The following is a 23,323-nucleotide window of genomic DNA, read 5'->3' as shown; positions in this document are numbered from 1 at the left end:
GACCGAAAACGGTTTGTGATGAGCGGCTTTCTCTCGGAGGGTCTTGCACGTACGATATCGTCATGATCGAATCCTCAGATCCTCGACTCGGAGATGACAGCTAAGGGTTTCGAGATCCTGTTAGTGTCGAAGCGGTACAACTTCTCGATATGCTGACATGATCCGAGCCAGCTAGAAGTTCTTGCCATTGGACGTTCGGACTACAGCAGTTTTGATTATGAAAAGACGGCTCTTTCTTGGAGTTTTATCGGAAATTGACGTAACAAGACTAATACCCAGAATCTGACAATAGCCTTTGCTGTCGTTCTGCGAGGCCCTTCTCAACTTAGGCTTCTTTGTCCACGCACCCTGTTGTAGAGGGGGTTTTGTTAGTCTTATTCTCTCTTCATGCAAGACGACGTCTGTTTCCATCTCGAAACTTTGTAGCCCTCCTTATGAAACAGCTCTGACTCTACCAATTCCGTAAGTACAAGCAGCAATTCTCCCATTCACTGACGACACGCTTTGGTCTCTGATGGCGCGGTCACTCGTCCCACGCCTCGATGTATGGGGCGCAGCCTGGTGGTATCGGATCATCAGTCGTTGGGCGGAACTCCACACAACGTAGAAGATCACGGTCGTAGTAGATGCAATTCCCAAGATATGGTTCCAATTCGATCTTTATAGTCCTCTTCAAAGCCTCGAATCTTTCTCCTGCATACATCGGCTCTTCAGGTGGTTCATCCTTTACCTGAGGATTCGGTCCATGGGAAGCCGGAAGCTGGATGGCCTGGGAATCTGGCAAGTCTCCAAGCTCCACAATCACTGTGCCGAAGCCGGTGAAGGATTTGAGTGCATACAGAAGCTGTCTACAGACCGGCGTGAGGTAAAAGGTTTCTGGAGCAATGTTTATGATCCTGATCCGGCAAAATTCGTGGTCGGCGCCAGAACCCCCAAGTGCCTCGAACCATTCCCCGTAATACGAATCGAAATCTCGTGGATCTGTTCCTGGTAGAGTAATTGGGTTCGCTAGGTAAATAGCATTGTCTAGAACGATTTCCATTTTCTGGATGCGGGCGAATTCTCGTGGATCCGGGGGTGTCACAAGGCGGTCTCGGTGTTTGGAGAGGTAGGCACGGAAAACGCATTCCTTATAAAGAACCTCTTGTAATTCGTTGCTGATGGTTCTAGACGCTCGCAGCAGACCGGCGTATGCTGGAGGAGAATAGTCGAGCTCGCGGTAGTAAAAGGCGCTCAGGGGTTTGTCAGGGGAACCCTCAGCGTCAACGAGCACGTACTTTTTCCCTTGGACCATATTGATGTAGATCTGATCCCTGATCTCTCGAGGGACCTTGGACCAACTATTCCCAGCCATATTTCCCGATCTTGACCGTTCAGTGAAAGATGGCGGAAGAGTGTATCGAAGCGGCAAAATAGTCTGATCGGAATTGAGGAGTTTTGGGCAAGACACAAGCTGTGGTAGGTAAAGCTCACTGTTTGGGCGTCAGTGGTACACTCATCGAAGTGGAGACAATTCACTGACATTGCCCATTTCAATCCTGACACCGAGATTGTTGATAGAAATCAGTGCAGAGATTCACCAAACTTTTTTTCCAACAGTTTGCAAGTGCTCTGGAGATGGACGAAAAAATTGCGCTGGAGCCAAGCTGTTCTAATTTGTGCTTTCGCTATCCATGTGCAAGCGGTACTCGAGCCGGAGTGTGGATAGTCTGTCAAGATGGTTAGCTTCGATGGCAACAAACAGATGTTTGTAACACAATTGGACAGAGGTGCGGTTACCTGCGAAGGATATTTACAATTCCGTAAAAAGACTCACGAATTTGCTGCGAAGGCTCACTAATCTGAGATGGGAGTTCACAAATCTGAGAGTCCTCCTTCACAAATTTGTGATTTGATCAGGTGGATAAGGGTGAACGGTTATCCCTAACGTGACACAGTAAGATGGCAGATGAGCCTTGCACTTGTGTCGTGCCTTGAGATTAAATGTGGAAGGATGATACCTTGCAGAGAACACCTGCGACTTGGCCCTATTTTGGGGGTGTACCGAGAAAAAACGAACGAACCGCAGACTTCCATGGACTTCTGCCGAGACGCAGGATTATGACCTTCTGACCAATGAGAAGACTTCGGTTGCTCGACAGAGAAAAGACGGCTTTCTTTCTCCTGAATTCAAAGGGCATCATTATGTTCCCGAGAACAATAATATATGGCTTCAACTTCAGCAGCCACCTATGGCTCACAGTATATCACCCTTGACCAAGACTTTATGATTGCGCAACGCAGATACAAGAGCCAGCTCGGGCCGGTAATTGCAAAAGTAAAAAGCGAATGAAGTTCGCTGTTCAAATGAACTTTGGCAGCCTGGCCTACCACCATCACACACCGCAGATCGTGATGTTAAGGGAGTTTCGAGTAGTAAGGTATTCTCAACCCTTTCCCACACGCACCACGCATAGCTAGAAGAGAACTTTAACGACTGAGTCGAAAACAGGCATGCTGCGAGACACATTGGCGTTCGTGGATGCTAGCTTCAGCCAAAGTACAGGATTTTTGGTTATTAAACCGGAAACCTTCGGCACTCGATATCTGAAATCGCTTCAAACAAAGGTTTTGCTCGATATGAACTCCTAGTATCTTTATTGACATCGTTACGCTGTAACGGACCCGTGGATATGACTGCAAACTTACCGGCAGCAAGCCTATATATGCGCATGACCAGTCGAGTGCATGTAATCAACTGTATGATCCAGGCTCCTGGCTGACCGACAAGATCCTAGACATATATTACAAAGATGGTTTCATGGTTCTCAACTTCGGGAAGAAGTCCGCTGCTGCAATCGAAATCAGCAGCGATCCGCGTTCGGCAAGCAGTGCCTTTGAGATCTCTACAGCAGAACCAGGGTCGCTGCACTCGAAGACACGCAGACAAGTGAGGCATTTTCCTTATTATTTTCGAATCAGTCATCGTGGTCGCCTTCTGCTCAATGAGGCCCCATCTCTCCGGATACGGAGGAAGCTAGTGGCTCTTGACACTGTTGTCGTGCAAATATCAATGCAAGAGGTCAGATGGTATGATCATCCATCCTTGGTCCTACCAAGCCATTGATCAAAGCATTGATGGTTTGCTGGAAGGAATCATTTCATGAAAGAGGAATATAGATTGGCGCTAGACGGTGCGCTAGGCTCTGTCACGATTCATGACCGAAATTGCATTAAATATCTCGGATTCCGTTCTCGGGACTCTCGAACAGGACAACCCTCATGCAGAGTGACGACGCTGCCACTTAGGAAGCGTTCTTCCACCGGAATTTCCCTCGATTAAAGAAGAGGATTATAAAGAACGTTAACCCATCTGGTTCCAGCCCGCAAGTCTTGCATGTGCGGAGGTCGACGCGTCAGCTATGAGACCACTTGCTATCGCAGGAGTGTTCTCGAAAAAAGTATATGGTACGAGCCTAATTACGACGATTGACATCATCGAGCTAACCTCCTATCCGCGAGAAATACCAGAGATCGATACTAGCTTGGCGATTGCGCCGTGGAGATGCATCGTTGCAGGACGTTCATCCTGGCATCTTTCCGAGGCCTACGAGCGTGTTGGCTCATATTGACGTGTGGTATGAGCATTTGACTCGTACAAGCCGGGGTAAGTAGCTATGAACATCCTACGTAAACTATGTTGGCATCTGGGTTCCTTGCCCCTATCACTTTTACACCTCCCTATCCAAAGGCTCTAATAGTACGAGTCTTTTTGCGTCGACGCTGACTAAAACAAACCAGTCGCCTCTCTATGACCTCAAACCAAAACTCCTACGATACGCACTTTCTCCCTGGCCCAGGGAGATATATACCCCGGCGTTGGCTGCATTCCTCGCAAGATCGGCTGTCTTGGCATATAATAAGTCTCGCAGGCCCCATAATCCCTGCAGCAAAGACTCTATCAGTGCTTTACTAACTAAAGAACACAGCTTTGCAAAAGCAGGGTCGCAAATCGGACTGACGAGAATCTTTAGGCAATTCGAAATTGAGCTATCTAACGTGGTGAGGGAGCAAGATATCGATCATACTGGGGCGTATCATTCGAGGGAACCGGATAGGAAGGGGGTGTGATTGAGGGTTCAAAATCATGAAGTGTTTGTGAAGTCCAATTGTAATTTGTCACCCTACAATAGTAGTTCTGGGAGGGTTGCAAAACGTCTTTGTCTCGAATACCTCGACCATTGAATACAGTGAAATCTTCGGAACCATGAGCGAGGAAACCTCTAGTAAATCGTGTGGGAAGACGAAGGCCGCATACTGGGATGGTACTAGGGCCAAAATCAGTACCGATTTACGGCTGGTGCTGGGTGAATGGCGGCTTCGTTGCCTTGAGGCCCGCCCACGGAGATACCTGGCCCACAAAGCCTCAGTGCCATGACGTCAACATCGAACCCTGGGGCATCATGATCGCAGTCTGATTATCGACCCGACAGTGGTAAGATGAGGGTCGATGACTCAAAACCCGCACTTTGTGCCAATGGCTGATGCAGCTACTGAGACTCATTTTCGGCAATGTTCTTGGGCCCTCCTATGAGACCTATCTAGTTCGCAGAAGGGCGATGTGGTACTTGGATTAATGATTCCACAGTGCCCCAATGACTGACTGTGTTGGGGTATGTCACGGGTACAACATTATTAGTTTTGGATATGCGCATAGGGGCTACCAGTTCAAGTCCTCGATAAGAGGTCACCGTTCTCATAGTTCGAAATCCAGTCTAGTTGGCTCTTGTTACCCATTCTACGTATTAAGATCAAACGGGCACCAGAACATTGAACAGTACAAACACTGTAGCTCCCGTGAGACCGGATCCCGACACCAAGTCTCGATCAGTCACTACACGTTGAAGTTGTATGATTTTCTGTATGACCAAGAGGTTCTCATGGGCTGCGGTCAACACATACCCAGCGCCAGATGCTGCCATATGGACGCCAAGTCTAGGACCCTCCTCTTATCTTCAACACAGCGGACTTAACCACAATTCGTCATATTACCTCCCACAGAAAAAATTATGTAGGGCTTGCGCAACCAGACCATCTAAGCGCGCCACCCCCGTGACTAGCATCTAAACCCGTGAAGAGCTATCACGATGCCGATTTCTCCAAAGACAGTATCCGATCTTAAGAAGATCACTGACCAACTCGACTTTCTACTCACCGTCTTGGATGTCGAAGTCGGTGACATACCCGCAGACCGGAGAGATTGCTTCATCTGTCAAGAACCATTTGAAAAGACCGTATGGAAGAAGAAGGGAGACAGCATCAACAGTCCTGTCAAGCTAGACTGCGGGCACATCTTCGGCATCAGTTGTCTCGCCAAATTGGTCTTCACCTCCGACTTCAACAACACATGTCCACTGTGTCGCGCCCGGATTATTCCGGACTCATATGAGAAAACAACGAGCTACCGAAGCTGGCAGGTGGCTGCCCCACTCCTGCAACTGTTTACGATACTCGACAGGGATGTGGCTTCTGCCGCCAAGGAACAAGCTTTGGGCTTCTTGCAGAGAGGATTCGAAAGGGAGAAATTGGTCCCTTTGCCGGGAAAGCATACGGAGCGCACCATGGTTCTATACGAAGAGTTCCTAAACCAGTTCTGCGATTTCCCACCACCAGTCGAGGATGGGCGCCGCCTGGAAGCCGCAGAGGAAGGATCGCGAAATCTCAGGCGAGATCTCAGGCGTCACCTGGCCATACGAAGAGAACTTGATGGCCGGTACGAGCGGTCAAAGGCTCGGATGACGGAAATTCACAACCTCACTGAGCAGAAATTGAAAAGGTCGCAGCAGGCATTGAATGGGGCTCGGGAAGCGTTGAAGAGGTCGACTGGGTTGTTTTTTCTGTATGGAATGGTGGCCACTCTTACCTTGTTGGGTCTCTGCGGGCGGCTTTCCGGAAGCTTGGGTACGCTGGTGACGCTGTACGAGCGCCCGTCCAGGATCCTTCTACGGTTGTGGTTGATCGCCTGCACAATTGCTAGTAGGACGACTTTGGCTATTCTCAGCCTGGTAACGCTCGGCATACCCTTCGAGTAGAATTCGGCAGCGCGAAGGCTCTGGGGGGAAGTCCTCTTTGTCTTGTAGTTCTTCAAAAAAGGTCTCGATCTTCAAGCATACCTAGTTTGAGTCTAATGAGGGAAAGTCTTGAAATGCCTGTAGTCAATCTATTTGTTTGATGTTGAAAATGGCATGGTGACGTCGATGGATCAATTCCTTTCCGAATTAACAATAGCCGTTTTAGGGTAATCACCGCGATAGGTGAAAATTATTCCATTCTGTTCCGTATCATGTTGCGGTTGTCCGTATGTTGACACGGTGTCTGGCGACAGTGACAGCGCATCCTGTGCAACCTTTGAGACCAGGTACGCAAAAGTGTACGGTGGTGAGATTGATTCCACCCTAACCTCTACCCAAACAATACTAGAACACCCAGCTGTATACGATGAATTTCATTGTCCTCAACACCGGTCCTGGCCGCTCTACTGTACGACTAGCCAACTCTCTTGCTGTCAACACACTGATGTATCTGCCTTGAAATACCACATCTTACTTCTATTTCAGGGATCATCAAAAGCTTTCAACCACCAAAGGCTGCCAACCTCATCACACCTGGAATACTAGAGCGCTCCACTCAGCTCTTCCTCCCTCTTAAAAGCAAGAAAAAATCACCATGCCGATCTCTTCAAACACCATATCCGAACTTCAAAAGACCACAGCCCAACTCGACTTCCTCCTCACCGTCTCCAACATCAAAATCAAGAAAATCCCAACCCATTATCAACTTTGCGTCATCTGCTTAGAACCATTCGACAACAACGCGTGGAAGTTCGGAGACACAGTCAACAGTCCCGTACAGCTCGAATGCGGCCACATCTTCGATATCCAATGTCTGGCCCACCTCGTCTTCACATCCGACTTCACCAACCGCTGCCCTCTCTGCCGCGCGCAGGTCATGCCGACGTCCTTCGACAGAAACCCCAGTGGTCAAAGCTGGAAGGCGGCCGTTCCGCTCTTGCGCCTCTTGATGATGTTCGGCGGCGATCCGGCGACATTTTCCAAGAAGAACGCCCTCGATGTGTTGCTGAATGGACTGGAGCGGGAAGGGTTGACCGGCACTGTGGCGGGCAAGCATATGCATCGTGTCATGTTCTTGTACGAAGAGTTCTTGAAACAGTTCTGTGAGCAGGCGCAGCCGACGGCGTTGGAAGACCTGAATCTTTCTGCGGATGAGGAGGCACGGATGCAGGATTATGTTCGGGAACGAGAAGAGCTCGAGCGGGGGCTGGAAGAGTCGCGGGTATCGTTGGCGCGGCGGCAAGAGCTGGCTAGGTCCGAGGCTGAGAGAAAGTTGAAGGATGTCAAGGAGGAACTGCAGGTGGTCGAGGAGGAGCTACAGGACGCGGAGGAGGCATTACACGAAATCAAAGAGGAAGTGCAGGAAGTCAAGAAGGAAAGGAGGAGGTTTAAAAAGGCGTTAGAGGGTGTCACAAAAGAGTTGGCAGAGGTTAAGGGAAAGGCTCAAGAACAACTAGGAGAGGCCGAGAAGGAAGGCCAAGATCTCAAGAAGCAATTGGAGTGTGCCAAGAACGAAGTAACTGAGGCCAAGGAGCAGGCTCGGAGGGAATTGGAGGGTGCCAAACAAGAATCGAAAGAGGCCATGGAGAAGGCTGTGACGGAATCCGGGGAGACCATGAAGTCGCTGAAAGCGAAAGCCTCACTGGCTTGGTTCTGTGCCGCACTCGGTCTGGAAATCGCTCTGGGTCTGGCGTGCTTTTACCGCTAGAGCCAACGATCTCATGAGTCGTACTGTTTCTTTTATGGATGCTGCACACACCAGATCCCTCTTTGTGGTATATCAGCACATGTTGGGCTCGGATTCGTTTTCGTCGAGGGCAGTAAAGGATAAGGATGGCTTGAGCTGCAGGTCCCCAATCATGAGCCGCCGCAGAGGGAATTGCAGTATTCAAGATTACTTTCCATCTCTTGTCGCGCTTGACGAAACTGATCACCCAAAAGCTCTAACCACCGATCCCACATCCCCGCCTTTCTCCGTCCGTGAATGACACCCAGTTTTCATTACACCATCTTTCCAACGATAATACTTCCGAGCCCGTGAAACACAGACAGTCACACTTCAGCACCGATCCCAAGCAACTTGTCCGCAATGACCCGAGCCTCAGTCCTCACGCAGCCAAAAACGGTTCGATTCCTCACACGAGATCCGAGACAAAGATCTTTCGCCGCGAGTATACGGTGCGCGGCCCCCGATACTCCCTCCGACTACAGCCGCGGCTCCCGCGCAATGGAAAGAGCTGTCTCACGCACACAAAGCCTCGAGCATGAGCTTCAGGATTCCCAACCCGCCGCACACCACATCACACCCATCCTTGCCACCCAGACTCCCTCAGAACGACATGACACCATCACCACCACACCATATCCAACCCATCTCTACTCGTCCTCCATCACCCGCCCATCCATCTGCCACACCTAACTGCCAAGCGCACACGTCAACGCCTGAGATGGATGCGGATGGATGTATTCGTGCTTAGCAGTTGAGCCGAAATAGGTGATAGGAGTCTGGTTCTGCTCGAAGACGTGAGATGATGAGGCTTTGTTGACACGATGCTCTCTGTAGACAAAATGAGTCTCCGCTCTTTGTGCACTACAGTCAACACTCCTCGACTCGATCCAACACCATTCATAAAACCCACAATCTCCACACTCCCACCATCATTCAACCGATCTCCTAACAACCATCTCACAGCAAACCGTGCGATCACGTTCCCCCACCCGAAAAAAAATCCCAACTGATATCTACCCTAAATCAGACACCATGTCAATCACCCCGACCGGCAGCACCAACCCAATCGGAACCCTCTCCTCCCTCCCGCCCGAACTCCGAGACCAAATCTACGACCACGTCCTCGACGGCAGCTACGTCGTCTTCTGGACCTCCCACCACAACGACGGCCACGCCTCGCCCGACGGCGTCAACCCCACCGTATCCGCCGACCTCGCGATCCTCCACGTCTCAAAGGCCCTCGGCGCCGAAGCCCGCGCCCGCCTCTTCTCCAACGCGACCATTTTCGCCTACCTCATCCGCTTCGACGGACACGATCGCCTCTCCCGTCCGCCGCCGAAGGGAGCCACGGAGAAGATGACGAATGTGGAGTTCGTGATTGACACGGGGGCACCGCTGGAGGGGGAGTCCGTCGGTATGATCGAGGATGAGGTGGAGTTTTACGGAAGAAGCGCGTGGGGGGCTGATATGAACCCGGTTAGCATGGACGATGGGAAGGTGAGGCGCCCTCCGACGGTCTATCGTCCCGCAACCATGGATCCGAGATGCGAAGCCTCGGTCGACCACTTCACAGGAACCGAGATTGAACGAAACGACTTGCTCGTCACGTTCAGAGATTTCGACGAGAACTTCCATCTCTTCACGGCCACACGCTTCTTCCAGACCCTGAAGGAGTGCGTCGGATTCCGGACCGTCACGGTGGGGTTGGAGTGGTGGCAACGTGACGGTTGGGTTGCAAACACGACTGCGGTGGCCGAGATGGTCGAAGGACTGCGCGTGGAGTTGGAGCAGTGCTGGGGGCCCTGTGTCGTCAGTGATGTGTTCGATCAGTACACGGAGACGACTGCGGGGCCGGATATGAAGTTGTGCTTTGCTTTTGAGCTGGCGTTTCAGCCGCGAAAATACCGCGGGGAGAATCTTAAGGCTGGAGCCGTTGGGGTAATGAAGGGAGGAGATTAGCTGAGCAACTATGAGCCGCAGGGAGGCAATACAGGCAAGACTCAAGTATGTATCAAGGAACTCGAACACTTTTTAGCGAAATAATCGGGCTGATGCTGAGCGTCAATACTTACAATCGAAAGATATCGTAAAGGTGCTAGGGATGGCCTTGTGTACCTCCTCTGCGACCAAGCTTCAGGTACGCGGGGCAGCTAAATTTGGGACTGTAGCCCCCGTCAGGCTTCCCTCATCGCTCCCGGAATTGCGCTTATGGCACGACTGATGTCTGAAATGGTGCTGATAATCGGCGAAATGCCAGAAGCATGTGTCTGTCGTACGCCAGCGGTCAGCTGCGGAATGTCGTCTCATGGCAGGGATTTTGCACTGTTAGAATACATATAGTAGGCTGAATGCGCATCAGACTGTGAGATGGTGACATTCCCGAGTCTGGAAAGGTTGCGCATCGTCAACGACCACCGCTTGGAAGGAACTTGGCGGCCGCAAAGCAGCCCGAGTCAATATTAAATCCACAGTGATAGATCTAAAAGACTTGGATAGGTTGGTATATGGGGGAAATCGGAAAGACCTTCCACGTAGAATGTGACTCTCGAACGCCGAGCAGTAATGACACACATCCAAGGTTGATACTCACAACCAGTTACTGCACCTTCTTTCCCCCCTTATACCTTACCCCGTGACTAATCCAGAGATATTTCTTAAACAAATCCTCTGCGAAATCATCAAACTTCTCATACTCCGCCCCCAGTCTGTACGCCGCTGCAATACCACTTACACACGCCATTTCGTGCATGTTCACCAGCGTCCAACTGCCCGCAAAGAACGTATTGTTTTTGCCGTTAATGAACATCATGCCTGGCACGACCCTGACGTAGTGCTGCCAGCGGTGACCGAGCTGGTGCCACCATTTGCGCTCAATGATCTTGGATTCGTCGATTTGGTCAATCGTCCAGAGATCAGAGTGGGTTTTGTCGAGGAAGATAGATTGGAAGACGTGATTGTCGTAGGGGATGGGTGCTTTATCTGCATCATGATCCATGCGGAATTGGTGCTGGTAGTTTGTGCAGTCGAAGGCCATCTCGATCTTTTTCATATCTTCGGGGTAAGAATGAGTGTAGTACATCGGTCTGTACCCCGATGGCTCTCCATCTTGTCCTTTTTGCTCGTTCTTAGCGAAGGCGATCTGGTCTTCCTGTTGTTTGTTCTTGGGTTTCGCGCAGAGCTCGGGATTGAAGTGTGTCTCGTAATTCTCTTTGAAGTATTTGGAGTCGGAGTGGGTGATGGTGATGTCGTCGAAGAAGTGAGCGCCACCTAGAACGAATTTCTCGCGCCAGGTGGCGGTCTTGCCGAGAAGCTTTTTAGCGTCATCGGCGAGGACGCACATGACTAGGTTGTCGAAAGTCTCCGTTGTAGATTCTGGACCTGTGTGGCCGCCAGCTCTCTGACCCGAATCTGTCTTGCCCTGTTCGGGATCGAATGGCGCAGTCTTGAGCACGACGCCCTTTTTTGAGCGGGATACTATCTCTGTGACATCGGTGTTTGTACGTATATCCACGCCTTGCGATTTCAAATCGGCAGCCCACTCGCCATAGAACTTTTCCAGATGCGGAAAGGTGACCATGAGAGGCAGGTTGGGAAGGAGAGTTTCTGAGTCGTAGTCCCAGAGCTTCATGTTGGGATCATCAAAAAGACGTTCGAGAATTGCGCAGGAGACGTTCGCCGTTTGGTTTCCTGTCCACTGTCAGCTGCATTCTGTGAGGGAGTCGAGAGGACCGAATGTACCGGTTCCAAGGAAAAGTGCAATGAGGGGAAAGACCATCTTGTCACCAAAGTCCTTGTTGAAAAAGAACATGCGCAGCATGATCCTGATGGGCACGATGCCCAAAACCGGCATCGTCCACTTGATCAGCTTCAGGACCTTGCCGAACTTTTTGATGTCGCCTGAGAATTGGTCCACCAGATTGCTTGGGAAGCAATTCGTCCAGAAGCCGTCCTTGCCTTTGCCGAAAGCGACCTGTAGCTTGACATCTTCGGGCTCATGGCCATATCTCTTGAAGAAGTTGAAGGTATGCTTGAAGGCCGGGGAGCCTCCCTGGACGCCATCGTTCATCCATGATGTCCCATATTTCTCCTTGTCGATGGGTATGGATGTCGCCTGACCGCCGACTACGGACATACGTTCGATGATGGTGACTTTGTATTTGTTTGGGTGCTGGGCGAGGGTGGCAGCGCAGGACTGGAGGCCGTGTCAGTCAGTACCCGATGGCGGTGGGAAGCTTCGGAGAATTCTCACCATTCCTGCAGCACCCCCGCCGACGATGACAACCTTCTTCTTGCTCGTGCCATTTTTGTCATTACTCAGGAGTCCTTCAGAAGACATGGTCACAATTGTAGAATATTCTGCTGGGGATTGACGAGCGACTGGGCGTTGGCCGTGAGCAGCAGCAGCTCTGTATTGAATGGGTCAAGAAGTTGTGGGGGGCGGGAAGTCAAGGACATGGTGAACTTGTACTTTGCCATATTTTGCCCCCTTGTACATTTCTCTTCTCACGTGCTGAGTAGCTCAATTTGGGGAATGATGATGGAATAATGACGCCGGGATTGCGACACCATCCCCTTTTTGACATCCTTGGCGTATCTTGGCTTGTCTTGGCACGTCTCGATTGAGACTAGCTTGCATGAATGAGATTGGCGAGATTGGGTTGTAGATTGACTTTTTTGTGCTTTTATGCAACGGCACTAAGGTACGCTTGACATCGGGATAATGGCTTCTTAGGGTCTAACCTCCAAGTCATGAACGCCAAGGCTTTTGCGCCAAGATCTCGACCTACCTTAGACAATGCGCTTAGCTTCTGCCAGGTTCTTCAGGAGTGAACCCTTCTTTCTCAATCTTTAAATCCTTCTATCACTTCGTTTCTAAGTACACAGCATCTTTTCCACACGAGTCCCAGTCTGAATTGCAAATCCACATTCTCTCTGAAGACTAATGCCACATGAATCAAAATCAACGCCTATGATGACTTAGATGTCATCAAAGACAAACAGGCGCCTTCCTATCAATTCTCACTGGCCATCTTTCTGGGCGCAGGTGGATGTCACCCCCCCACCTCACTCACACGATGAAGACTTGGCTCCAGAGACAAGACAAAATCTCCAATGACTGTGCCTCTATCCGAGACAATCGCGCTACCAGGCCTCAGAGTCTTTTCTGTCTCCACATCGATCACAATGACTGTCTCAAGGTCGTCTTTGGTGAAACGCTGGATGTCGAGTCTATACACTAAAGCTGATCCATGGAGCTCTGAGACGATGATCGCTGCTGGCACTGTGACTCGGTCGTGGATTCTGTTCAGGACCTCTTCTCGTCCGAGGAAATCAGGGAAGGATACCGACAGGTTCTCGAAAAGGGCTGGCGTGCATTGAATAATCTGTACTTCTTTAAGGTCTGTGCATTCTTGAGTCGTCGCAAGAGCGCTCAGAGTCTCCGTGCGCCAGATATAGACCGTCTGGGAATCTGATATAATTAGACACAGCACAATGGCGAGAGGGTCTGGGAGGCGTGCTCTCAAACTACTTGGTGGCTTGAAACCGCCATCCCGTGCTTGATAGTCAGCAGCATGCCCGTATAATCCGCCGAAAGTCCCAAGGGGTAGATGTTTGAGTCAAACACATGTTCTCACAAGTAGCGATTGATCTTGTGTCTGCACAGGTATTCGCCGGCTGATGGAAGCATTTGTAAGAAACTTGCGACGTCTGAGTTTTTGCCTGCCGGAGATAAGGAAAGATTCATGGGCGTCTGGGTTGGCCTTTTCGAAAGCGGGGGTCTCGCTGTCGATCCAGTTGATGAGCTGTTCGCTGAGCGACTCAAAGGCGCCGATGATGCTCCCGTCAGATATCCGACATACGGGCTGCAGTCTGAACAAATCGTCCCTACAGACTTCCAGTTCTTGCTCAGCTGTCGTCATTTTCTCCCGCAATTCCCTCGCCTCTGAAACAGCATTCTGCTGGAGCATTTTGCCTTCCTTTTCCTGGCTTTCACAGGCATAAAGAAGTCTATTGTAACACCCTCACAATTCCTCAATCTCCTTGTCCTTTTCGACTAGCGTGCCTCTAAAGCCGTTTGAGAGCCCGAGCATATCCCTGTCTTTCTTCTTTGATGCCTCTCGCCTGGTGCTCGGATCATGGAGCGGATTTTGCATCGCGTCCTCTTCCCGCGAAAACTTTCCTTTGTAATACGCACGAGGTTCACAAATCCTCAATTCCGTCCTCCTGCAATTGTTGGCTGAGCACATGCTCCTTCGTTGTCATGGCCTTCGCTGGTGGAGCTTTGAGACGTTTTCCAGTGCGCTCCTCTCTTCCGGGCAAAATTTGGTATCCCGGAGTCAAGGAAAGGGGTTGCAATGCCGAAGATGCTGGGATGGCCATGGGGCTGCGCGCCCGCTTCAAAGCGCGCGAAAATTTTCCCCATTGCAAACGTGTCAATTGTCAAGAGGTTTGAATAGGAGTGAACTGGTCGTTAGGTCTCATGAGTGATGCTCATCTGCAACAGACGGTGTGGCCCGACTGGTGGACGTCAGAGCGGACCTCACCCTGATCTCCGCTTGCAACGTTCCCCAGAGTAACCGGCGCTGACGGGCGCTCATACTACAAAGTCGCCTTCGAGGTTGAAGATAAAGTACTACTCGGCCTACACGAAACTCGAGCTCATCTACAATGGCAAAATTTACGGACCGTTCCATGCGGACTGTGTCTGGGAATTGCCTGGTTGGTCTTCAGCGTGAGCGAGTTCCCATTGCGGCCGAGTGGTAGAATGCTTTCCCCCCCCTTTCCCCCAACTCTAGTCTGAAATCGCATCCCATTTACCAATAGAATGAACCAGAATCGTCCCTGCTATCTGTATATCTGGGGAGCATGATAAGATGGCCATATTATGTGAGCGCACGTGTCTTATCAGCTTCTGGGTATCGGGCCCACTTCGGTCGCCACTTTCCTGTCAGTATCAGTCTGTAGTGCCGGCTCCATTGTGTGTCCGAAAACACACAAACTTCATCCAGCGTCTAGAAGCCTGGGTTCTCCGTTCCATTTTCCAGTCTCCTTTCTGCTAGAGTTCAATCAAAGCTGGCTGGCCTGAGTAAATAGCGCTGAGATGGTCCCGAAACCTCAGGTGCGCTGAATAACGTTGATTCGCTTACGCAGCGCCATAGAAAGCTTTGAGAAATCTTGGAGCGCGTTGTGAAAAAATCCCACACACTTCTGTCACTGTGTTTCGCCCCGTAGCTTCCACAGGTACACCGGTCGCGGAGGAGCCTCAGTCATAGTGGAGAAATCCAACAATCAACAAAAGTTTGAATTTGATAATGTGTTGCGAGAGTCATGGTAGATTCTCCTTCCGTCTAGTTTGGGATCCTACCTTCGTCACGATACTTTTGAATGCGCCTCAGAATCTCCTCAACGTCGGTCCATATCCGTTGCCGATTCCGCAGGCCATGAAGCTCGTCCGCGTGCGTCATGATCTCATAGTAGACCCGACACCAATTCGGATTCTCCGCTGGAAGCGTTATCGGCGGCTCCTTTGCTGCTGACTGCAGCGTCGCGTAGGACGTCTCGGGCCAAGGCTGATCGCGGCTCCAGGACTCCCCTATCTCTGCAATCTCTTCTTGAACGATGTTGACCTCCTCGGAGATGTACCCTTCTAATTCGTCTCTTCTCTTCTTCTCCGCGAACAAAGCAGGTAGTGACATTGTAGCCCAGAAATAAGGCTCGACATCATCCCAGAGCTCCCAGAGCCAGGGCATGTCTTCCTTGAGAAAATTTCTCCAATGCGAAAGCGGTAAGTATGTCGCACATGACGCTAATCTCAGACTGGCTCTGTCAAGCGGGCTGAGGAGACCGAGAACGGCGTCCGAAAGCTCTCGCGGTAGCTTCAGGAATGGATCATCTGGACTTGGTTGCGTCTGTGCATAGCTCGCAGACGGTGGAGACCACGAAGATTGCAGGAAAGAACGTAGCGATGGGACGAGGACTGGATTCGCGACAATCCATGCGTCACCGGATCGATGGTTCCATTCTTGATCCCTTCCTCTGCATACGGCCGGATGACGAGGTGGCCCATCGCTACGTTTCCAGTTGGATTCGAGCATGCGCCACCCAGCCAGTCCATCAATATCGACGCGACCAAGACGGAACCGCGAAGCGCGCATAAATACCTCGAAACAGGTCGGGTGGAAAGGCATAGGCGTGTCAAACTCAGTCCCCTGAACGAGAGGTGTCAGCACGTTAGCGACTTGTTGCAGAAATGATCCGTCTCTAGACGTCATAACTTACATCATGGCGAAGCTCTGTGTCCGGAAACAGATCCTCGCAGCCGTGACGACGGGGCGTATAGTCGGCACTATAACAAGTGTCACGCGAAGGCATTTCGCCGATGAGGCCGGAGAGAAAGTAGTCGCTGGTCAGCTCGAAGTCAAGATCGTCCGGTTCAGGCTGCCAATCCGGTCTCTTGCGGACAAGGCATTGCGCTACAGTACAGCCTCCCATTTCTTCGGCGGTGATCTCGAATCCGGAATAGCCAGCACGATGCTCACAGCCAGGTCCGGCCAAATGCTCGAGCTTATCGCATTCGCTCCAGCTTTTGTATATGTTCTCAGTTCCATTGTGATCGTCCGCGTTTTCATCATGCGGTGAAGCCTTGATGGAACCTTGGCTTTTCGGTTGCCGGTGCTCTTTTTCAGCTTCAGGGCTGTCTTCTGGCCGACGTAGGGTTTCATGTGGCATGGTAGCCTGATCTCCAACATCTAGGCTACGCCTTGGCTCTTCCTCCAAGAAAGATCTTGTGTAGTTCTCCATAGACTTATCTTCCGAGTAAACACCGCTGATCCCGCTCCTTTCCGCATTCTCATCCTCGTCAACCTCCTCCTCGTCCGACTGATACTCAAATGCTTCATCTTCTTCTTTGCTTTCCGGGAGATAAATACCATCACTTGTGTCGTCATCATCAAAATTGACATCACTCTTACCAGTCTCTTCATCGGCTCTCAGCGTTTCATCCACTGGTGCGGGTGATCTAGGAACATCTTGACACCCTGCTGAGGCCGGACAACGTTCGTTTTCGAGATAATCTTTGCTCACGAAACTTTCATAATGACCATCGTCGCCTAGAAGTTGGTTCTCTCCCCCACTCCATGCTGCATGATACGGCTCATCCGGCCGTCGGACACGACCAGTATTGAAGCTGATGCCACATAGCTTGCAGTATATCTAGCGCCGCACATTCAGTGTTCTGTTCGTTGTATCGCTGACTTTGTACGTGGTAGGCTCACTTCTGAATAACCTGCGAGAGCAAGTCAGCATTCTCTGCAGATAGGCAGCCGAGACTGAGAGATGTGTCGTCTGGACCACACCTATTATCCAGGCAGTGTGACTCACCCATTGCGCTTGTTGCTCAGCGTCGATTAAGATTTAGGGAAGTAATGCTCTAGAAATATTTTAGATATATTTTGAAGGAGGCGGTCGAGCGTCGCAGTGCATTTCAGCTTTTTTCTGGGGGATGTCGACTGATTTTAGTCGCTCCGCACCGGTGATTGCTGTGCCACTGAACTCATCTCCACTGGATGTTTAAATTAGCCACATATCGTATTCATGGTTATTGCAGGAAATATCATTCGAGTCGACAAGAGCAGTGGTTCAAAGGCTTGTGAGACGGGGTGGTACGTTGTAGTGGTACGAGTAGTGATGTATCCAAACGCGGATCCGTGTCGAAACTTCTCACCCGCCCTACAGCACGGGGTCCTGCGGGGCGACCGGGCGAGTGACGTTGCTGTCTTAACCAACGGTGCCTTTAGCGTGCTGGGAGCGCCTCTAGGTCCGAAGATCAACACCCCGGAAATCCGAGCTTCCGGGCGGGGTTGGGGTTGGGAGAGTCCTCACCCCGCGGTCCCGCCCCTCCTCCCGCCCCCAGCCGAAATTCCGACGGAGTCTCCCCCACCCCGTTGCGGCAGCATAATCGCCTAACTCCGTGATGATCCAAGTAGTATGGCCCTAAAAAAATCAACTCGATTGGCGGATTATCACCTACCCCCAAGGCTGTACCCTGGGAGGCTCCAGTCGTCTCAATTGGGAATTCTTCATCGCTCCTTCAGAGGTTAACATTAACTCTTGGATCGACTCGGGCAACCCAGGGTGGGATTGGAAGATTATGTCACCTCACTACGAGAAATTTCATACGCCTATAGTCCCGCCCGAGGAGGTCTGCGCGCACTCGGAGCTCGTTTAAGTAGAGAGAGAAACGTTGGAAGTGGCAGTGAACCGATTATGACCCCGTACACTGGCACCGTGGAAAACCCCTTAGGGAGGGTATGGGCCAGTACATTTCGGACTTGAATTATGTACTTTGCGCCTCCTGACCGGATCGGAAGTAAGACAGATCACCTTGGACAACAGAAATGGCTTGGCCATTACGAACGGTGTCGTGGTCACGAATAAAGGTACAAGGCAGGTCTTTACACCAAATAGAGAAGTCGTTTTGGCTGCGGGAACGATGAACTCCACTAAGATCCTTAGAATTGTCTGGGACAGACAAAAGGGACATACTCCAGTTCTACAGCATTGATGTTGTCATTGAAAATTTCAATGTGGGCGGAAGTTTGCAGGATCATCCAATGACAGGAGTAATATTCGAGACAGGAGGCGGCGTTGAAACTTCGGACGATCTGTTCCGCCAAGATCCTAAAGCTGTTGAAGCTGCCGTGAAGGCCTAACAAATTAGCAAAACCGGCCCGTTCGGTGGAGCGTCGATCAATTCCTTTGCTTTCATGCCTGTTGTTCAGTCCCAGTGCCCTGACGGCGAAGTCGCGTTGAATACTCTGCTTGAGACTCAATCGTCAGGTCAAGCGAAAACCAGCCCGAGCGCCGAAGAGGACTCCGTCGGCTCAGTGATTTCCAGTGATGACAAAAGCTTCGTGGTGTACTCCATGTATGCTGCTCGGGCCAGTTTTGTAGCAGGGGCGAGCAATAGTAAAAATGGTCGCGAGGGATACAAATCAGGACATTATATCATAATCTGCGCACAGCTGTCGTATCCTTTGTCGCGCGGAAATGTATCTGGAAGTTCTTGCCCATCATCTTCAATCCCTCGAAACGCCTCAACCACAGAACCGTTGGCATCCCTCCTCAAACCTCAAAGCCTCCGAAAGCCAGACTTCGCAGCGGGGAGACGGGATCTGAAAGCCGCGGAAGAAAATCTCGGTCGAACTGTACTCGGGCGTGGCACCCTCTAGGCACTTGGGCGATGCGACCACGCGGCAAAGGCGGCGTGGTGAACGAACGACTGATCGTTCACGGGTCGACGAACTTGAGGGTCGTGGATGCAAGCATCGTCGAGCAACACGACACCAGTATAAGGTGCGGAGAGGGTAGAACTTCTGGCACTGTGTCAATTAGATCGGATGGAATGGAAGCGCTGTTGAGTCAAAAGGCCGGGTTGTGCCACCGCTTTGGATCAAACTGAGGTCATACTCATGCGGTCGACGCATGGGCAGTGAGACTTTGTGGATTCGAGTTTCAAGATGGATAATTCCTATACGAGAACCAGATCTAGTACTGACGCGCTCGGGTAGGCATATCTAGGATGAGTTGGTGTCCAGACGTTGAGTAGAAGTTGCTTCGTCCAGTGTGATTGCTCTAATGGCTTTTGGAAGGACTCGGGTGCAGTTGATCTTGTATGTGTTTTGTCGCCAGGCAACAAAACCTGACTTGCCAACAAGTTATCGACGGCAAGTTTTCCACGGTCGAAGATTTGAACGAAATAAATTCAACAGCTACGTCTTCAAGAGCGTCTCCTTATGCTTAAGTGCGTTTGCTATTCTAGACGATCTTTGCTCAACGCAGTCATGATGAAGATTGCGTCTCTGCTCATCGTCTGAGTCTGGAAGTGCTGTGTGTTATCAAGTACCATCAGTCATTTTGCGGAGGAACAGGAGACACGGCGCCGCAAATTGTAAGAAGTCCATATCAAGCTCGATAATCAGAATTGCAACTGCTTCTTCGCCGCCTACGAGGATCGTAATGACAATACATACAAATCCCCAAGTACAGGATACCCCCGTGCGGGTCGAAAAGCCCCATCAGTCCGTCACAGTAACATTCATCACATTAGACCGAACATCGCCCGTCTTATGAGCCTTGTACTGGAAGAACCCTGTTTCGAAAAAGTAAAGTGTAGCCTTCCCGTCGGCATCCGTCTTGACCCCCGCAACACTCGCATTCTGCACCACAACCCCAGTTCTCCCGTCCGTCACGGACACCGTAGTTCCCTTCCCTTTCTTCACCGTCACCGTCGTCGGCGCCAACTTCAAGAATAATACACTGAGGTCCGTATTGCTACTATCTGTGCCCTTTACCGTGATAAAAGCCCATAGGACTTCATCTCCTGCCTTCACCAGCTGCTGGCACCCACTTAGGGTCAGTCCCTCTCCGAATTTGCTGACTTGATAGTTAACCAGGGAGCCCCAGGATTGAAAGTATGTGCCATTGTCATATTCCGTCGAGGTCCCGATCCTCGTGAAATAGAAATCGTTGAACTCGCCGTCGAAGCCACCACCGTAGGTGAAGCCGCGGGCTTTTGCGGCTGCGTCGAGAGCGTCGGTGGGGGTGTTCCCGGGTGGTGGTGGACTGGGCATCGCTCCGGCGTCGTCACAGATGAAGGTGACCTTGTTGTTCCCACTACCGACGGTGATATTGCGTGGGCCCGACGTTATGGGACCTTCGTAGAGGGTGGAGGTATTTGCCTCGATACGAAGATTGACTGTGTTGGTGCTAGATGAAGTGTTAGCCGTTATTATTGATTGATGCATGTGCATGGAGTGATCGATGGAGCGTATACGTACGCGGTCGCTTCGGGTGCGGCATTTGTAGTTGTTATGGCCGAGAACGCGACTAGGTGTAGAAAGACCATGCCTAGAGAAAGCATTGCGAGTGAGTTGAAAGGTAAGGAGGCAAATGTTGGGTTGTATGAGGTGTACGATGTTCTTCGGACAGCAGTAATGAAGACTGAGGTAGGCGAAAGGTGTAGGCCTTGAAAATTGCCCATTGAGCCCCTTTACGCAGACAGACCAGCCTTCGTTTACCCCATGTGTTTTACTGGCCGATTGGTCAATCCTCAAGAATTGCTCTTGGAGCTCTCGTGTGCAGACAGATCAGCTCTCGCTTACTGCGCATTTTGATTGGCTGATTGGTGTGTGGTAGCAGAATGTTTGACGAGGCTGCACTGCAGGTTAGAGGGATGGGGACAATCTGGCCAGAGCGTCATGGATCCTCTGTGGTAAGCCAGTCATCACTGCATATGGAGTACCCGATTTGGCTGGGCCTACTGAGCCGAAGAACTCCATTCGAATAGCCTCAGCTTCGCCGAACCTCGGCAATTTGCGTCCTGCCAGACGTACCGCTCGACGCTATTGACCTCATTGCATTCAGCGTACAGAGTATTAACTTGCTTCATGGTAATCTAGTACTCGTGTGTGAAGATTTCACTCCACCTTTCGGAGGGCTACATTTCGCCAAGCCACTATCTTAATACAGACTGACATATACGTAGTACAGCCCTTATACTACAGTACCTTACTCACACATGCCTTTTATTGTGTTCTACATATCAACAATAAGATGACGAGTCTGATAAAAGCACGCATGGACGATCATAAGTAGTGAACACTTGGGACACTTGCGCCACAGGATGTGTACTATTCCCGCGTTGAGTATAGAGATTGGTGTGCTTGCTCGTTGGGCACGCTCACTCACGTCCTTCTGGGTAGGCCACTTCCCCAGCGAGCCCACCTAAGGAAGGGATGGTGTTTACATTTGCGCGCGTCGACTCGCGATGAGTCTGTTCAGGCTTGGTATCGCCTTTTGACACTCAAAGCTTGCCTCGAGAACGCCAGCAGGGAAACGATATAAGACCTTACATACTTTGCGAGGCTCAACACTTTCCTCGATTGACTTCTGAGATTCTCGTCATTCCTACATCCCGGAATGCATACTTTTTCCTGGAAATGCCTTTGATCTCGTTGGATTATTGACCGAAAACATTGCTCGCTCCAGAATTCTACGATTTACCTACGTGTTCAAGATGTCTCTCCTTCAACACAAGTATCTCTTACCATATAACTCAATCTGCCCACAAGATCTCTGTCTCCTCAACCATTCACACTAGTTCTCTAGCCTTGTTGTACCTTCTGGATATCATATGAAACGCGCTCATCAACAGAGGTCCCACATCCAGACCCAGGCTCCTTTACATTACAACTTACCCCAGTCTCACATGGTGACCAAGTTTCAGCATGTCAACTCCGGCAAATCTCCACATCACTTGTGAGCACTGCAAGCAGAAGGCCACCTTAGCATGTGCTGGCTGTATAGCAGTACCGGACACTGCAGCTGGTATCGTCCAGACGACCTGGTATTGTGGAGCGAGTTGTCAGCGGGCCGGTTGGAATAACCATAAGGAAGCCTGTAAGGCAATCCAAGCTCGCAAGTCTTTATTCAGAGCTGGAGAGGTTGTACAGCACGCTTTTTACATGTACCGAGAGAAGGTTTTTGACAAATATGTCTTGAGTGTTGAACGCGACGGGGAACACCTCAAGACGAATATCCAGTATGTTCTCAATGAGGACACATTTTTTGTCCCGTTTCCAGACAAGGTCTGCGTGGATCACGCGGACAAACAAGCCTTGTTGGCGTCTTGGGCTTGCGCCGACGCCGTTGCATATATGCATGGACTGGTGAAGAGTCTACTTCAAGGTGAGTGAATCATGGAGCCGATGAGAATACCTGAGGAATCGCGCTGGATCGCTCATATATGTACAGGACTCTACAAGGAGATAAGCGATGTCCTGGTCTCGACGAAGAATCACCGTCGCCGCTTCATCAACGCTGGTATAACAGCACCTAATAACAACGACAATACGAAATACGGTCATGAGGTCATTCAAGTCACACTCAAGAATGGCGAGAAGTATGTGCTCGACATTGCAGGTGCCCAGTATGGACAATTCACCACTGTCATCCCATGGGATGTTTATGTCCAATCTCATGTCAAGGACGTCATACATTGCCATGACTTCGGTTCCACACGCGAGCGCATAACCTCTCCGATATACTGCAATGGTAGCACCCACATACAGCTGAAGAAATACTTCAACAAGCTCTTGTCGGCAAGCATGGACGCCAAGATCAAAGAATGGCAAGACTCCAATATCACGCTGCCTGCTATGCTCAAACTTTCGGAACAGAAACTTTTCGAGAAGCAGAGCGAGTTTTTTTCGTTCTTGGATGGCGAGCTAGACAAAGCGAAACTGTCTATCCAAGGGACACTATCGGGTAGAGCGAGGGTGCCAGCTACAGAAGCCTTGTTGGAACAATGGCTTCGTAAAGGTACATTTCGTCGTGAATCATAGTTCGAGATCTGGCGATCCTTGAAGCAAAGCAGTGGGTAGGAAGGCTAGACGAGTTGCTGAGTTAAATCAATTACTGGCCT

The 23,323-nt window shown here is 50.7% G+C and overlaps 10 protein-coding genes across 10 annotated transcripts; 5 read left to right on the top strand and 5 right to left on the bottom strand.

The window, feature by feature from the left end:
- Nucleotides 1-523: 523 nt before the first annotated feature.
- Nucleotides 524-2,183, bottom strand: HO173_000060 (uncharacterized protein; the record flags this gene model as incomplete). The annotated part of the gene is made up of 2 exons (XM_037302011.1): nt 524-1,472; nt 2,071-2,183. 2 exons carry the CDS (start codon nt 2,181-2,183, stop codon nt 524-526), a joined length of 1,062 nt encoding a protein of 353 aa, XP_037170590.1.
- Nucleotides 2,184-5,126: 2,943 nt separating this feature from the next.
- HO173_000059 (uncharacterized protein) lies at nt 5,127-6,071 on the top strand (the record flags this gene model as incomplete). The annotated part of the gene is made up of 1 exon (XM_037302010.1): nt 5,127-6,071. The coding sequence occupies one exon, from the start codon at nt 5,127-5,129 to the stop codon at nt 6,069-6,071; it is 945 nt and encodes a 314-aa protein (XP_037170589.1).
- Nucleotides 6,072-6,705: 634 nt separating this feature from the next.
- On the top strand, nt 6,706-7,818 carry HO173_000058 (uncharacterized protein; the record flags this gene model as incomplete). Its single annotated transcript, XM_037302009.1, has 1 exon — nt 6,706-7,818. One exon carries the CDS (start codon nt 6,706-6,708, stop codon nt 7,816-7,818), a length of 1,113 nt encoding a protein of 370 aa, XP_037170588.1.
- An 842-nt stretch (nt 7,819-8,660) lies between these two features.
- Nucleotides 8,661-9,798, top strand: HO173_000057 (uncharacterized protein; the record flags this gene model as incomplete). The annotated part of the gene is made up of 2 exons (XM_037302008.1): nt 8,661-8,808; nt 8,867-9,798. 2 exons carry the CDS (start codon nt 8,661-8,663, stop codon nt 9,796-9,798), a joined length of 1,080 nt encoding a protein of 359 aa, XP_037170587.1.
- A 637-nt stretch (nt 9,799-10,435) lies between these two features.
- On the bottom strand, nt 10,436-12,175 carry HO173_000056 (uncharacterized protein; the record flags this gene model as incomplete). The annotated part of the gene is made up of 3 exons (XM_037302007.1): nt 10,436-11,526; nt 11,578-12,031; nt 12,089-12,175. The coding sequence occupies 3 exons, from the start codon at nt 12,173-12,175 to the stop codon at nt 10,436-10,438; spliced, it is 1,632 nt and encodes a 543-aa protein (XP_037170586.1).
- A 715-nt stretch (nt 12,176-12,890) lies between these two features.
- HO173_000055 (uncharacterized protein) lies at nt 12,891-13,808 on the bottom strand (the record flags this gene model as incomplete). The annotated part of the gene is made up of 2 exons (XM_037302006.1): nt 12,891-13,396; nt 13,466-13,808. 2 exons carry the CDS (start codon nt 13,806-13,808, stop codon nt 12,891-12,893), a joined length of 849 nt encoding a protein of 282 aa, XP_037170585.1.
- A 1,380-nt stretch (nt 13,809-15,188) lies between these two features.
- HO173_000054 (uncharacterized protein) lies at nt 15,189-17,224 on the bottom strand (the record flags this gene model as incomplete). The annotated part of the gene is made up of 3 exons (XM_037302005.1): nt 15,189-16,049; nt 16,120-17,026; nt 17,115-17,224. The coding sequence occupies 3 exons, from the start codon at nt 17,222-17,224 to the stop codon at nt 15,189-15,191; spliced, it is 1,878 nt and encodes a 625-aa protein (XP_037170584.1).
- Nucleotides 17,225-18,605: 1,381 nt separating this feature from the next.
- HO173_000053 (uncharacterized protein) lies at nt 18,606-19,070 on the top strand (the record flags this gene model as incomplete). Its single annotated transcript, XM_037302004.1, has 1 exon — nt 18,606-19,070. The coding sequence occupies one exon, from the start codon at nt 18,606-18,608 to the stop codon at nt 19,068-19,070; it is 465 nt and encodes a 154-aa protein (XP_037170583.1).
- Nucleotides 19,071-19,916: 846 nt separating this feature from the next.
- Nucleotides 19,917-20,881, bottom strand: HO173_000052 (uncharacterized protein; the record flags this gene model as incomplete). The annotated part of the gene is made up of 2 exons (XM_037302003.1): nt 19,917-20,607; nt 20,679-20,881. The coding sequence occupies 2 exons, from the start codon at nt 20,879-20,881 to the stop codon at nt 19,917-19,919; spliced, it is 894 nt and encodes a 297-aa protein (XP_037170582.1).
- A 1,246-nt stretch (nt 20,882-22,127) lies between these two features.
- HO173_000051 (uncharacterized protein) lies at nt 22,128-23,243 on the top strand (the record flags this gene model as incomplete). The annotated part of the gene is made up of 2 exons (XM_037302002.1): nt 22,128-22,587; nt 22,654-23,243. The coding sequence occupies 2 exons, from the start codon at nt 22,128-22,130 to the stop codon at nt 23,241-23,243; spliced, it is 1,050 nt and encodes a 349-aa protein (XP_037170581.1).
- Between the last annotated feature and the right edge of the window lie 80 nt (nt 23,244-23,323).

The sequence above is a fragment of the Letharia columbiana genome (assembly GCF_014066305.1).
Source record: "Letharia columbiana isolate WasteWater2 chromosome Unknown Sc0000000_s0, whole genome shotgun sequence".
Lineage (NCBI taxonomy): Eukaryota > Fungi > Ascomycota > Lecanoromycetes > Lecanorales > Parmeliaceae > Letharia > Letharia columbiana.
This window is presented reverse-complemented; position numbering and strand designations above follow the sequence as displayed.